This window comes from Nanorana parkeri, unplaced genomic scaffold (assembly GCF_000935625.1).
Source record: "Nanorana parkeri isolate BGI_ZX_2015 unplaced genomic scaffold, ASM93562v1 scaffold467, whole genome shotgun sequence".
Lineage (NCBI taxonomy): Eukaryota > Metazoa > Chordata > Amphibia > Anura > Dicroglossidae > Nanorana > Nanorana parkeri.
The window spans coordinates 636,832-650,209 of record NW_017306735.1 but is presented as its reverse complement, the minus strand read 5'-3'; the positions used below and the strand labels follow the sequence as shown (position 1 = coordinate 650,209).

Sequence of the window (13,378 nt, the reverse complement as noted above, 5' to 3'; positions counted from 1 at the left end):
AACTAGAGGCCATCACCTAAAATTGGTGGAAAAAAAATTCCAGCACAAGGGGCGAAGGGGGTTCTTCACAGTAAGATCAGTTAGGGTCTGGAACTCACTGCCACAGACAGTGATTTCAGCAAAGAATGTGGAATTGTTCAAGAAACTTTTGGACGATTTCTTAAGGGACCGTAATATACAGGGGTACAGGTACTCCTAGAATGAGATCCTAATAGGTTGGACTTGATGGACTAATGTCTTTATTCAACCTCAAATACTATGTAACTATGTAACCATGTGCTTTACTGTATTGTACTTGTTAAATGCTTTAATACCAATAAAAATGTATATGGTAAAAAAAAAAAAATACAAGACATTTTCTGATTGGTGGATAGTGAAAAGGGGCAGGTGATGCGGCCATCACCATCATCACCAACATCTTAGTATACCCCATATTAGATTTGTTATGTTAAACGAGAAGTATTGAGAGAGTAAAATATACTCTTCCCCATCTACAGATTGAGAACTGATCGATCAAGAACTGCTGATCCCCTACCTTTCCGGTCTTCTCCCTGCAAAAAGAGGTGACTGTTCCTCCAGCACTCATTGGTGAGACGGCAGGGGCGGGCACAGCTGGCTTTGGATCTAGAGAAGCAGAGCCAGCTGTCAATCAGACAGCAGGGTGGATCCTGACAATATTGTCGTGAAATTTCCTGGCTGTAGCATGGCTCTGCGCTGTCAGCCTATAGTGGCGTGTAGCCCTATAGATGCTGAGTTTGGGTAAAAAATCTACTCATTTGACCCAAAAGAGGAATAAAGCCAAAATCAGGTTTGGCTTTAGTTCTCTTTTAAGATCTAGTCTAACTAATGTGTCTCTGTCTCATTTGCAATCAGAAAGGGTGTGAGTAGGTCAGCAACCTCAGCCAATTTATTTGCAAAGATAACTCTCTCACTTGACTGGAGTTAAAGTGTATCTAAACAGAAGAATAAAAATGTAACATATTACAGCTTATCATTCCTTGTGGATTGTGCATTTGTTTCCTCTTTTAAGCTTTGTTCCTTTATTTTCTCCTGATGATCCTGCCAGTAACACACTTCCTGTACTAAGGTGACAACTCTCACTCACAGTGCTTAACTATGGAAAAGCAATGTTGTCACCATATACATCTCTCCTGGTGTAGACTACAAATACCTCCTCCTCTCCTCTTTTACATAAGAAAGAGGAGTTCCTGTTCAGAGGGAGCATGAAACAATGCAACTGCTAATGGTGCAGCACAGGCAGAGAGCACAGAAAGTTGTCAGCTAACAATTTTTCTGGCAGGATTAACAGGTACATTTTTGCACTTATCAAACAGATATAACAAAACACTTTCAAAGGTCTATTTATCAGGCTAAAAAGGCCAAATAACAGAAGGTCATTGCTCGGTTTTACATAGCCTTTAAGGACATCTTTTTTTGTGCTACATTATATAGATTTGTTGGAAATTAATTGCTGATGTATTTTGTGAGATGTCCGGAATGTATTGATGCAGCCTTGTAAAATTACTGAGAGGTTTGCTTTAAGTGTACTATTTATTACTAAAAATTTTCCAGTCAGAGTTTCGGTTCAACATTTTGTTAAGCAGGGAGTATCCTTGGGCTGTTTTCAGTCTATTTCCCTCCACTTCACTGGCAATAAAAGCCAGAAAATCGTTTCCAGAGGAGTGATGAGTGGAATGACTGAATAAAGAGGAGGTGTGAGTGTAAAGATACCAGTTGTTCTGTAGGTTTTTTTTTTACCATTTAGGAACCATTTCTGCATGTTTTAGGCAGCTTTTGTCTCATCCCTCAACACCTAGTCTGGACTGTCTCAATGAAGACTATAAGCGCCTGTCGTATTCAGCCCTCCAGTTCCCAATATCATATCCCAGAGGGTAAGCAGGATTTCCAGAATGTACAAAGCCTGCTCTCCTTAAAGTACCTTATTTTATTTTGGACAGGAAACATTTGCACTAAGTGATTCCAGTGGGACAATTACGGAATCGTTTTCAAGCAGATAATGCGAGTCCTTGACTAAGCCTTTGAATCTCAAAAAAAGGCACCTATCCCAGGCCAGCTGGACCATTGTGAAAGAGATAGTACTTTTATAATAGCAAGCACATATGGCAACAAGTAGTAAAATAGTTTATATCATTACAAAGGAATCAGGTATGGTTTAAGTTAACATCTTTTAAGAAACTTTTAGTTTCATGCTATAAAATGACGCATCTTAACAAAAATGAACAAGAACATGACACCAATATAATTTACACCAATTTTAAATCCATTACAAATGTGTTTTATGCTATTGAAGATCTTTTAATAGTCTTATATGACAGGTCTGGATGTATTATTTTTAAACAAGGCCATATCCCTTACACACCATAATTCAAAAAGATTATTCAACACTGAATTCCTCTCCTTCCTTCTCATTGCGTTCAGATAGACCATGGACGTTCATTAGGTAACATGAACACATTTAACAAATATGATTTAACCCATTCCTAATATTTAATTGCACTTTGCCTGTACAGGCAATCCCCATGTTACGAACAAGATAGGGACTGTAGGTTTGTTCTTCAGTTGAATTCGTATGTAAGTTGGAACAGGTGCATTTTTTAAGTGTAACTCCAGCCAAAAATGTTTTTGTTTTGTTTTGGATAGCATAGGGAAGGGCTTACCCCCTGTAAAGTTTGTTTTGCTGTGTGTGCCCCTGTTCAGAAGATTTCACCTCACATTCTGTCTCTGTGACAATTGGATTTTGAAAATTTTGGGTTGTCGTGGAAACAAGGATTGGTGATAAAGCTTCATTGGAGACACCTTTTTCCCATGATCACTCTTAGAGGAGATAATTTCCCTTCCTAGGGGTAGATTTCCTTTCACTACTTGTTGTCTCAAGAACAGAAAGTAAGATTAAATCTTTCTAATGAGGATACAGACCGGCGTAAAAACCTCACAGTGACCCGAAAGAAAAGGCGGGCACCCCTCGGCTGCACGTCTAACAAGAGCCTCGTCGGCACGAGCACGGTAGCATTACAACGACCCCTGCTGTAAAGTAATAGCCTCCGTTTGTAAGTAGAAGTTGTATGTAAGTCGGATGTATGTAGCTCAGGGACTGCCTGTACTTATAATGGTCAACAGAAAAATTAAAAACAAAAATTTTTTGTCAAAATTAGTCCTGCCCAACTTTGGTATTTCTAAGAGTTTTTTTTTTATTGCAAATGGTTGTGACACTTATGGCATCTGATTTTTAATAAAAGCTAAACCACAAGGTTAAAACGCCAAAAAACAGTTTAGGTTCAGACCACTCAAAATTAAAATAGAGCTGAAGCCAAAACTTTTGTTTCCGTTTCGGATAGAGTAAGGGAGGGTTATTACCCCTGTCAGCTTTTATTTGCAATCTGTGTCTCATTGGGGAGATTTCCCTTCTCTTCCTGTCCAATAGCCACAACAGGAAGTGAGAAGAAATTCCTCCAAAGAGAGGGAAATCCTTGTAGTCAGCAGGGTTATCAGAACTAGTGTCCCCATTGGAACACTTTCCATCTTTTCCTGTTCTGATGACCACCCAAAATTTTGGAATTTCTTTTACTTTCAATAAAAATGGTCACCAGGACAAATCGAGAGGGTTAATCTCCCAACAGGGACAGAGACAGCAATAAAAACCTGACAGGTGTTCTAATCCTACTCCAGTCTATCCAAAAGGGGAAAAAAATTTGAGCTTCATGTGAACTTTAATTTATTATTTTTGACGCTGGAGACTCTCCTGATCAGAGCAGTACACAGCGGATGTGACATCCGTGTCCAGTTTTTCCTTCATCGCAAAAACTGCACTTACCGGACCCTATGGGAAATCAGGCGTAAATGGACATGTGTCTGTTTACATCAGATTACCTCCAATCCAGCGAACGGATCTCTGATGCGCTTGTTTTTCTGGACCTGGCCAGAGGCTGGGGGTAGCTGGGTGTAAACGGACACCTGTCTGTTTACACACGGCTGCCCATAGACTTACATTGGGAATCTGGTCAGACTGCCCATGTGAAAGAGGCCTTAAGGTATCACCTCTTTTTTGGATTTGGTAATGTATTCTGCGTTGTGGAGAGATTTCAATGCTGGAAACCCCAAGAGATAAGCCAAAGCATCCAATCCACCAGACTTCATATTTAACTAGTATATCACTTTTTATCATATTGTGACTTACATTTTAGTGTCACCCTGGCAGAGGAGTATCAATTATGTTAGATAGATTAGATATACAAAGAATTACTGGCCACACTGCCAAGTTCCACTCACATGATCAACTTTATTTATACAACACCATCCGCACAAACTGCTCACTCTGAGAAGCCCCTTCAGGAATAAAACGCGTCAGTGGGAGGTGTTTGTGTGTCTGAGGTTTTATCAATAAAGTTAATCATGGGACAAGAACTTCTTCAGATTTGCTGCATCTTCAGCTGGGATGGTCTGTGAAGGTCTAGCACCTGAGATAAAGGAGGCACCTTATGGTGATACCTTCACAAGGTCGCTATTGCTTGTTGTGGCATAGACATTAGATGACAGATAGATAATAAGAAAAAAAGAAAATGATCAAAAAATCATATGTTCTACAGGCACCGACATGAGCATTCATTATTATATTCCTCTAGCAAATTTCTACCTATTTCTTGAATCGATACGTTGGAATGGCTTTTGATTTTAGGTGAATTTAGCAATTGTGGTGAAATTCAAGAGAATTGGTTTCATGTGTTACAGTTGACACTACAATATACTAAAACTGGTCACACGTGCCACAATCTGATTGTGCAATCGTTTTTGTATTTTAGCAACATCTATGTACTTTGAGGGCCTACATGATTGGATATAATTTGGATTGAGTAGTTAGGCCCTTGCACTACATATCTGGGGGTAAATCTACAGTTGAATGTACAAAGATTGTACAAAAAAAATTGGATATGACTGTATGAAACATTGTTTGCATAAACAGGGACAAAAGCAGGTTGCAAAGCTGGCCACACACATTGCAATCATATTGTACAATCTTCTTGAGTTTTACTTGTGACATTCATACTGGGAAGTGTGCTGTATGTGGTGATGTTCAGGTTTTACAGGTTGTATTTATCTTTGGAAGTGGGCTGTGTGTGCCACATGCGTAGGAATTCAGAACTTTGTTGGCATGTCGAAGAGAAAGGAAGGGGAATTCAATTTTTTTCTGCGTTTCACTTTCTATACAGTGACTTCAGGAAATGTAAGCCTTATGGATGAATGAGAATGTTCCCTCTCTGCATAGTAAGTTACACAACTGATTTTATTTTTCTTAAAGTAACACAAAATGAATGGCTATTAGCAGAGATATACTGTGAGGGAAAGGTTGTTCACTATGTTAGAAGCTGAGAGTATTGTGGAAAATCCTCAGACACCCTATTAGCAATTATTTAGAGTACATGGGTTGCTTTACGACCCATTTACACCTATCCATTGATGCTCATAATGAGGGCTTTGGATAGGAATGGTAACGCATTTCAATGCATCATGAAGCATCAAAAACACACCTGAAAATGTGCTTCAACACAAGTGTGAATCCAGCGTTAGTCTTTCCTATCTACAGGTGAAACTCGAATAATTAGAATATCGTGCAAAGTTCATTTATTTCACTAATGCAACTTAAAAGGTGAAACTAATATATGAGATAGACTCATTACATGCAAAGCAAGATAATTCAAGCCGTGATTTGCCATAATTGTGATGATTATGGCTTACAGCTCATGAAAACCCCAAGAACCCCAAATCCACAACCTCAAAAAAGTAGATTATTACATGCAATCAATAAAACAAGGATTGTACATAGAACAATATCGGACCTCTGAAAAGTACAAGCATGCATATGTACTCAGTACTTGGTTTGGGCCCCTTTTGCAGCACTTACTGCAATTACTTTTGCACGATATTCTAATTATTCGAGTTTCACCTGTATCTGCATACTACTGACCTGTTTGCTTAAGATTGGAATTTTATCATGTTTAGTGGAGTGGGCTTGGTGAGAACAGACCGGCATGCACAATCAACAATAGTTGGCATGCTTCCTGAGCAAATGTTAACTTTTACGTCACACACTTATTAATATTTATTTATAATATCAGATAACAAATGAATCAAACACCAGCTGTCTATTGCATCTTTACATTTTTCTCCCACAATTAACTGAGATGGCTCTACCAAAGCTGTTGTGCCAGGTAGCCATAAACCGTTCTGAGAATGAAGCAGAAGTCATTGCATCATTCTTTAGACACAGGAAATGCTGATAGTTTTTAAACATTCATTTTACAACAAGAACATCATCTTCTTGCCAAGATAACATAGCCTATAAACTGAAATACATTCTATTATTGTGGCTTAATGAGAGACATCTGGATAGAAAAAATATGGGCTAATAATTTGGTCTTGTATTTTATCCAGTTGTTTTCCAGTAAGGTCGTTTTACATTTCCTTTTCTGCTTCAAAGAATACAGTTAGAAAAACGTGTACATGTTGCATGTCAGTAGACTATAACCTGCAACTGGCATTGCAGTCTAATTGCCACCCTAACACTGGATAATACGTTTGCAAGGCAGGTGAATTGCCAATGTATTTTAGATTTTTGTGAATATCTGTATGCAAATCATACCAATTTATGATTTGTGATTGTCTGGATTCCTGAATTTCACAATTTACTGCAAGTAAGACAGAATTACATGCAGATATTCAAGTGAATCAAGCGTTAGCAAATTTACGATTCTTCTGATTTGCTCATCATTAGTAGCTATGAATTTAAAAACAAAGTTGTGCACAAACCAGGTTTTTACTGAAATTTGCTAAATATTGTGTGCCATTTTTAGTTCTCAATTACAGGCATAGATCTTTAGGTTGCTGCCTTGCATGCCCTTGTGCCCTCTCCTGTATCTTCTTGCTCTATTCCTCAGCCAGTCAGGAGTAGTGATGGGCTCGGGTGTGTCCGCATCACCCCGCGCCGAGCCCGCCAGGAAGCTGACAGCGCCGCAGTGCCAATCACAGGTACTGAGACATTATCCCGGTCCGCAGCTGCTGAGATCGGGAAATGTCTCCGTGCCTGTGATTGGCGCTGCGGCACTGTCAGCTTCCTGGCGGGCTCGGCACATGGAGCTGCGAACACGCCCGAGCCCATCACTAGTCAGGAGGAACTGTCATCACACAGAAAATAAAAACTGCAGTGCTGCCATATAGATGCTAAGTAAACTGGCAGCTAAACATAACTCCCAGTGTTCACAGTGTGCATCTACAACTGATCTCATTTGTAATTATCATCACACTGCAATTGCTAACTGCCATTGTTTGCTAGACCATTACCTGTTCCTTCAAACTTCCCAAAGCCATCAACAATGATTTCATCATGGTTATGGTGAAGTTTCCAATTTGTTAACTCAAGTTGTCACTAATTCACACTTTTTAACAGAGATTGTTGGCATCACTGTGGTCACCCACAGGCTAGCATATGCAAGGCAAGGCCTTTTTAAGGATCAATGAGTGAAATAAGAACAATTATAATGGAAAAACCTCAAAGTTTCAAGAGCAAGGTTACATATGAAGCTAGTCCAGTGTTGTTGACACATAGCAACTGTTTTATGCATGTGTTTTTATTTTATTTTCGAAAGTCTCAACACAAAGACAAATCATTTATTTTCACATGTGTATGTATTAACTTCCTGGATAAGGTTAAAAGAATATTTCTCTGGCAGTAATAGTGCAGTAAAAAGCTTTAGTGTATCTGTCAACCAGACACTCAACATCCGACCCATGTTGCAATGTAAAATCAAAAAATTTTCCTACACGAGGTTCAAGTGAAACAAATGTACCTGTGACGTTTAAAACATGACAAAATGCCACTTTGCAAATGTTCAGCTGCCTCAATGAGCTATGAAAAGCTGTTTAAATGGCTATGCTATGTATTTCAGGCGCAAAGCAGGCGCCATGTGATTTTTAACCCCCGCCGGAGATAGCTAGTGTATGTTGCCTTCTAATACATGATAAGATTCACCAGCATGGAGAAATGCATTATGTTGTCATCCCACTCCTGTTCAAATACTGTATTAAAAAGGGTTGATATCAATGCAGCAATATGTGAACCAAGTTCAATGATTCACATGATGCTTTATTGCTGTCGGGTTCTGCAGGGGGATTAAATATTGTAATCAATGATGGACTTTCAGGATGAGCATGACACTAAAACTTACCACCTTGTCTTCAAAATATGGCAATGGCTACTGTTTAAATGTTTTTTTTTAAATAAATCGTCTATCTATAAAACAACAGAAGCATTGTGGACTATGCCACAACTAGTTGTGTCCTTTCTTCTAGTTGAGGAAAGGCTAGAGATCTTTTTTCAACTAGTGAAAAAAGCTTTGTACATCAGCTGTTAAATTCCAAAGCAGAAAGTCTTACATTTTAGCATGAGGAAGCCTTCTATTCTCATTGATGTTGTTGCTGCAACAAATCTTTTGTTTACCATTGTGTGTGTGCGTGCGTGCTACCAATAGATGCCCGAGCTGCCTATCCCTACTTCAATACTTTCAGCCCAAAAGTTATCTTCCAAGTTAGCAAGCTGCTGAATCTGACTTGATACTGATGGCTATAAACCGTTCAGTATCTACCATTTTGGTAACACTTAAACTGCAATATTATTGTTTGTTGTTGGTGTTACAGTGTTTGACCAGCTTTAGCTTTATTAAACTAAAATTGTGACAAATTTCCATTCTTCAATCAATCTGAATGACTTGCGCAAGCTAATAGTAAACCTAGACAAAGATCACGTATCGCAATTGTGCAATCCTGTTAGAATTCATCACTTCTTCCAGATTTTACTTTTTCAGCAAACTATTCAGAGAAAGTGATTATAACATGCCAACTTTTATCAATAGAGCTCAATCATCAGCTGTCTAGTTATTATGGCAGATTCTTTTGCAAACAACTGGATACATGAATGATATAGGGTCTTGGCACTGTAGATTAGTATATGACATTTCACTGGACTATTTCTAAATCTTTTCACACACATTATCTTTTATTTATTCAAATTGACTGCCAAATAATTGAACCTGTGCTCTGTGTTGGTGCAGTATATCAGTGGTAGGCCAAAGAAAACACATTCAGTTACTCCTCAGTGAGATGAATGGATTACTGAGAGAGAATTATTACACAGCTGTCAATATGGACATCAGTTATTGTGATTCAAATTCATATCCGTAGCTGATCCATTATACGAGAATGTTTCAGCCAAAGCAATTCTTATAGGCCCACATATATGCCAGATAGTGTAGCATATATAATATATTTGTGAACGTGAAGTAAACTTTTTCAGTGCAAAAAAACTTTAATAATCCCGGTCAGGGCACTATCTGCATGGACTTTGCATGTTCTCCCTGTGCTTGTGTGGGGGGTTTCCTCTGGGTACTCCAGTTTCCTCACACACTCCAAAGACATGTTGGTAGATTTAATGTCTCATGTCTAAATTGGCCCAAGTATGTGTGTGTATGTATGTGGTATTAGATTAGATGGTAAGCTCCTTGAGGGCAGGAACTGATGTGAACGTGCAGCATGCAAAGCGCTCCATCATTTGTTGGCACTATATCAATACAAATAATAAATAAATTAGGAAGTAATCTATGTTACTTTTCCAACTCTTCTTTTAACACATATAAGGGAAAGGCTACACAAATACTAGGGAATAAACATGTTTATACGGTGAGGATAGAACAGGGAAGGGCTAAGCCAACTTTTAAGTTTTAGCTGCTGTTTGTATACCTGTTAGGAAGATCAACCATCACTGTACTGCATACCACTGTCACCAGAATATAAATAGGTGGAACATATTCCTGTGACACCTGTTTTGGTGACAACTGTGAAATGTTGGATTTCCTCTCACTCTGAGGGGGGAGGGACGACACACCCTACATATTGTATCGCAGGCATAATAAGGGAAGACAGACAGCAATAAAAACCTTGAGTGTATACCATATACAAAAGCAGACATGGATATGCCTATCCATGAGCTTGTTCTCAAAAGTTTCATCTCACATTTTACTAAATTTTGAACCTATTTTCCGCACTGCAGCCTAATTTGTGGACTGCAGAGCAGCATCAGAAAAGCACAGCTGTGTAGACTAGTGATTTCTGATTTTGTGTTAGTTTATTTCATTTTAATTTATGACAGATCAGATGATGGTCATATCATAATAGCTTTCCATCTATGAAGGCTCTAAAGTTTAATTAGAAGCCAAAATATGCATGCTTGTATAGTCATGTGATGGAGTCTTGTTTGTTACAGTGGCAAAGTAAGGAGAGTAACGAGAGAAATCTGAGCATATATTACTAGCCCTTAGGCCCCTTTCACACATTGTTCCAATTAGGTCCACCTGTCAGGCAAATCTGATTGGAAGCCTAATGTAACTCTGTGGGCAGCCAGCAGTATACGGACAGACCGCACTGTCCAGAGAATTCCAATACTGCAGACTTTATTGAAATTCACAGCAAATCCAGTATATCAGTGAATAAAAGTGTATAAAGCCTCTATGAATAAGCCTGTGGGTGAAACAAGTGAGAGGTTGTAGCTGGTTGGGGGTGTGCAGTGCTGGCATTTGATGCTTTATACACTTTTTTCACTGATATACTTGATTTCCTGTGAATATCAATAAAGTCTGCAGTATTGGAATTCTCTGGATAGTGCGGTCTGTTCGTATAGTGCGGTCTGTTCGTATAGGAGGAAATTGGAGTGTCCTTAAACAGGAGTTCAGAGACCTAGGTGCTAGGATGAAGGAAAGGACCTCCACGGTAGTTTTCTCAGAGATACTGTTACTCCTAGAATGAGATCCTAATAGGTTGGACTTGATGGACTAATGTCTTTATTCAACCTCAAATACTATGTAACTATGTAACTATGTATACTGCTGCATTCCAAGGTGGAGATGCACCTATTAGACCAGCACCTGGGAGTCCTGATGGTGGCTAAGGAATTGGAGCGGTGAGATTTCCTTTGGCTCTAAGGGCAGCCAGATGTAAATGTGTCTTGTTGTCTGGTTAGTTAAATTTTTTTCGTGCATTGAAGTAGGGAGGTAAAAAACTATTAATTCATACATTCATGTTACATTCATACATGGATCCCCCGCTGATAAGAACAAACGCCGCGTATATGAAAGGGGCATGAAAGGGTGAGAAATTATTGTTCAAATTCTTGCGCAATCACAGGAAGGAAATTTGGTAGGTTTGAATAATTTTTATTTTTGATTTGCACTGATCACAGTTGGTTGCAAAATGTTAGACCTTTGTCATGCTTCACTGGCAAAGACTTCTCTCAACATACTTAACATTGCATACATGTGTTGGATGAGAAATCATCATCCCAAGGATCTGATGAATAGAAATAGTCAACTAGATAAAAGAGGAGAAATGTGTCTTTAGTCCTAAAACTGGCCATACACTATGCACATTTGAGCTGGTTCTTGATTTGCGCAGTGGGTGGTGCTGTTGGCATCCATCAATCAGCTGATCGAAGGAGCTGGTCGGAAAATCTTCAAACTAACAGATCAGGTAGCTAATCAGCTGCCAGCTCTGTTCGGGTATTCTGATAGCGGCCGGTGGTTGCTGTCAGAATACAATAAAGTCAGCGGGAGAGTCCCAGAATCTGTTATATTTTCTTAATTTAGCCCACAGGTTAAATGATGAAAATATTACAGTGTATGGTCAGCTTTAGTAGTTATAGTGCAACAGTGATCACATAAATCACCAGATATATCTAACTAGACTTACTGGCAGTCCTTCAATGATACAATCAAACAGTATTACAGCTACTGGTCAATGTTGTGGTTTTTTTTGTGTTCCACAACCTAAAAAGCTTTACTAAATTATTTGTTCGGTAATATTAATACAATATTTATATATAGTAGTGATTATATACAATGGGCCTAATTTGTAAAGCCTTGACTGAAGAAAATGCTTGGTGGTTCATAGCATACACTTTATTTAAAACTTTATTTTCTAACTTAGGTAGGTACAAAATTGATTAAAAGTTGATTACTGGATTTAGATGATGCCTAACATTATGCGTTAAATGTGGAAATTGTTTTTGTAAATAAAATAAAAATTATTCATTTCAGTACAGCGCTGCATGACGGAATAAATGTCAGTTAAAGTACCGCAGCGATGAATACTGAAAAATGGCCTGGATGGGAAGGGGGTTTAACACCGCGGATGTCAACTGGTTAAAAAAAAATGTAAAAGTGAATAACTATCAGCAGCATCTCCAGAACCAGCGAAAAAATTTTAGATAATTTTTAGTAATAATGTCAACAGATTACTGCACAATAAATTTGTGTTTGCTTTGCAGACCAGGCCCAGTGGATGCTTTGGAGTATGTGGCTGGACCTCAGGCAATGTACATGGAGAGGGACCCGCCTTATTACTATGATGTTGCTGCATCAAACACTAGAGGTACTTATTCCAGGTCCAAAGTACATCAAGAAGATAACTACAGATATCCTCCATATCAGGCACCACCAACCAAAGGTCCTCTGCGTCAAGATGTTCCACCCTCACCACCGCAAAGTCATCGAATGCCTGGATATGGTACTGGAGGAAGATCAGGACAAGATCGGTACCAGTACAGAAGCCAAGATCCTAAACAGAAAAATGCCATGACTGCTGCTGTATAGTCTACATTCCAGTAAAATATGTCTGGAGTTCAACATACTATGAAATGAAAGGACATGGCCAGCTTTCAGCTGCTAACAGTGTAACCGCAAAAACTATTTTACGGTACCCCAATGGAAAGGTGTTAGAAACATAGCCTTATGTAAATCAATATCTGTTCACAGCACAGTGCAGTTTTGATGCCTTCAATCTATCTATACAAATATAGATTATAACCACGTGCATTTTGTACGGTATTTCAATTTCCTGAAGATAAAGGAATTTTAGATATTTGGAATTTTTTTACCTGATTTGTGTTCTAGCCGCAGGTGGTCAAGACATCCATGTATAAATATCCTTTACAGAATGTATCATTATTGCAAAAAGGTCTAATATGTCTGTCTGGTATTACTAGAAAAAGAGAACATTTGCTAAAACTTTCCACATAGTAGTGGGATCATGTATAAGTTAGTTACATTATATAAAATTATTACATTTAAAAGACACATGTTCCTTTTATTTACATTTATTTGAATATATATCATATTCTTCTTTTATTCTAACAGCTAAATACACAGTTGAAATAAATATATGCTCACTGTTTTAGCTGCCAAGGGATTTTGGCCAGCCATTTTTGTGATCCATTCAGAATACTCACTCTGATACTTCTTGGTTCATGATTCACATTATTGTG

The 13,378-nt window shown here is 38.5% G+C and overlaps 1 protein-coding gene across 1 annotated transcript in view; it reads left to right on the top strand.

Moving 5' to 3' along the window:
• PARD3B (par-3 family cell polarity regulator beta) overlaps window positions 1-12,999 on the top strand; it is a 516,508-nt gene extending 503,509 nt beyond the window's left edge. Inside the window, exon 8 of the mRNA XM_018560588.1 lies at window positions 12,383-12,999. Coding sequence (XP_018416090.1) covers window positions 12,383-12,707 — 325 coding nt within the window. The 3' untranslated portion in view covers window positions 12,708-12,999. The remainder of the gene's footprint in view (window positions 1-12,382) is intronic.
• The last annotated feature ends 379 nt before the right edge of the window (window positions 13,000-13,378 follow it).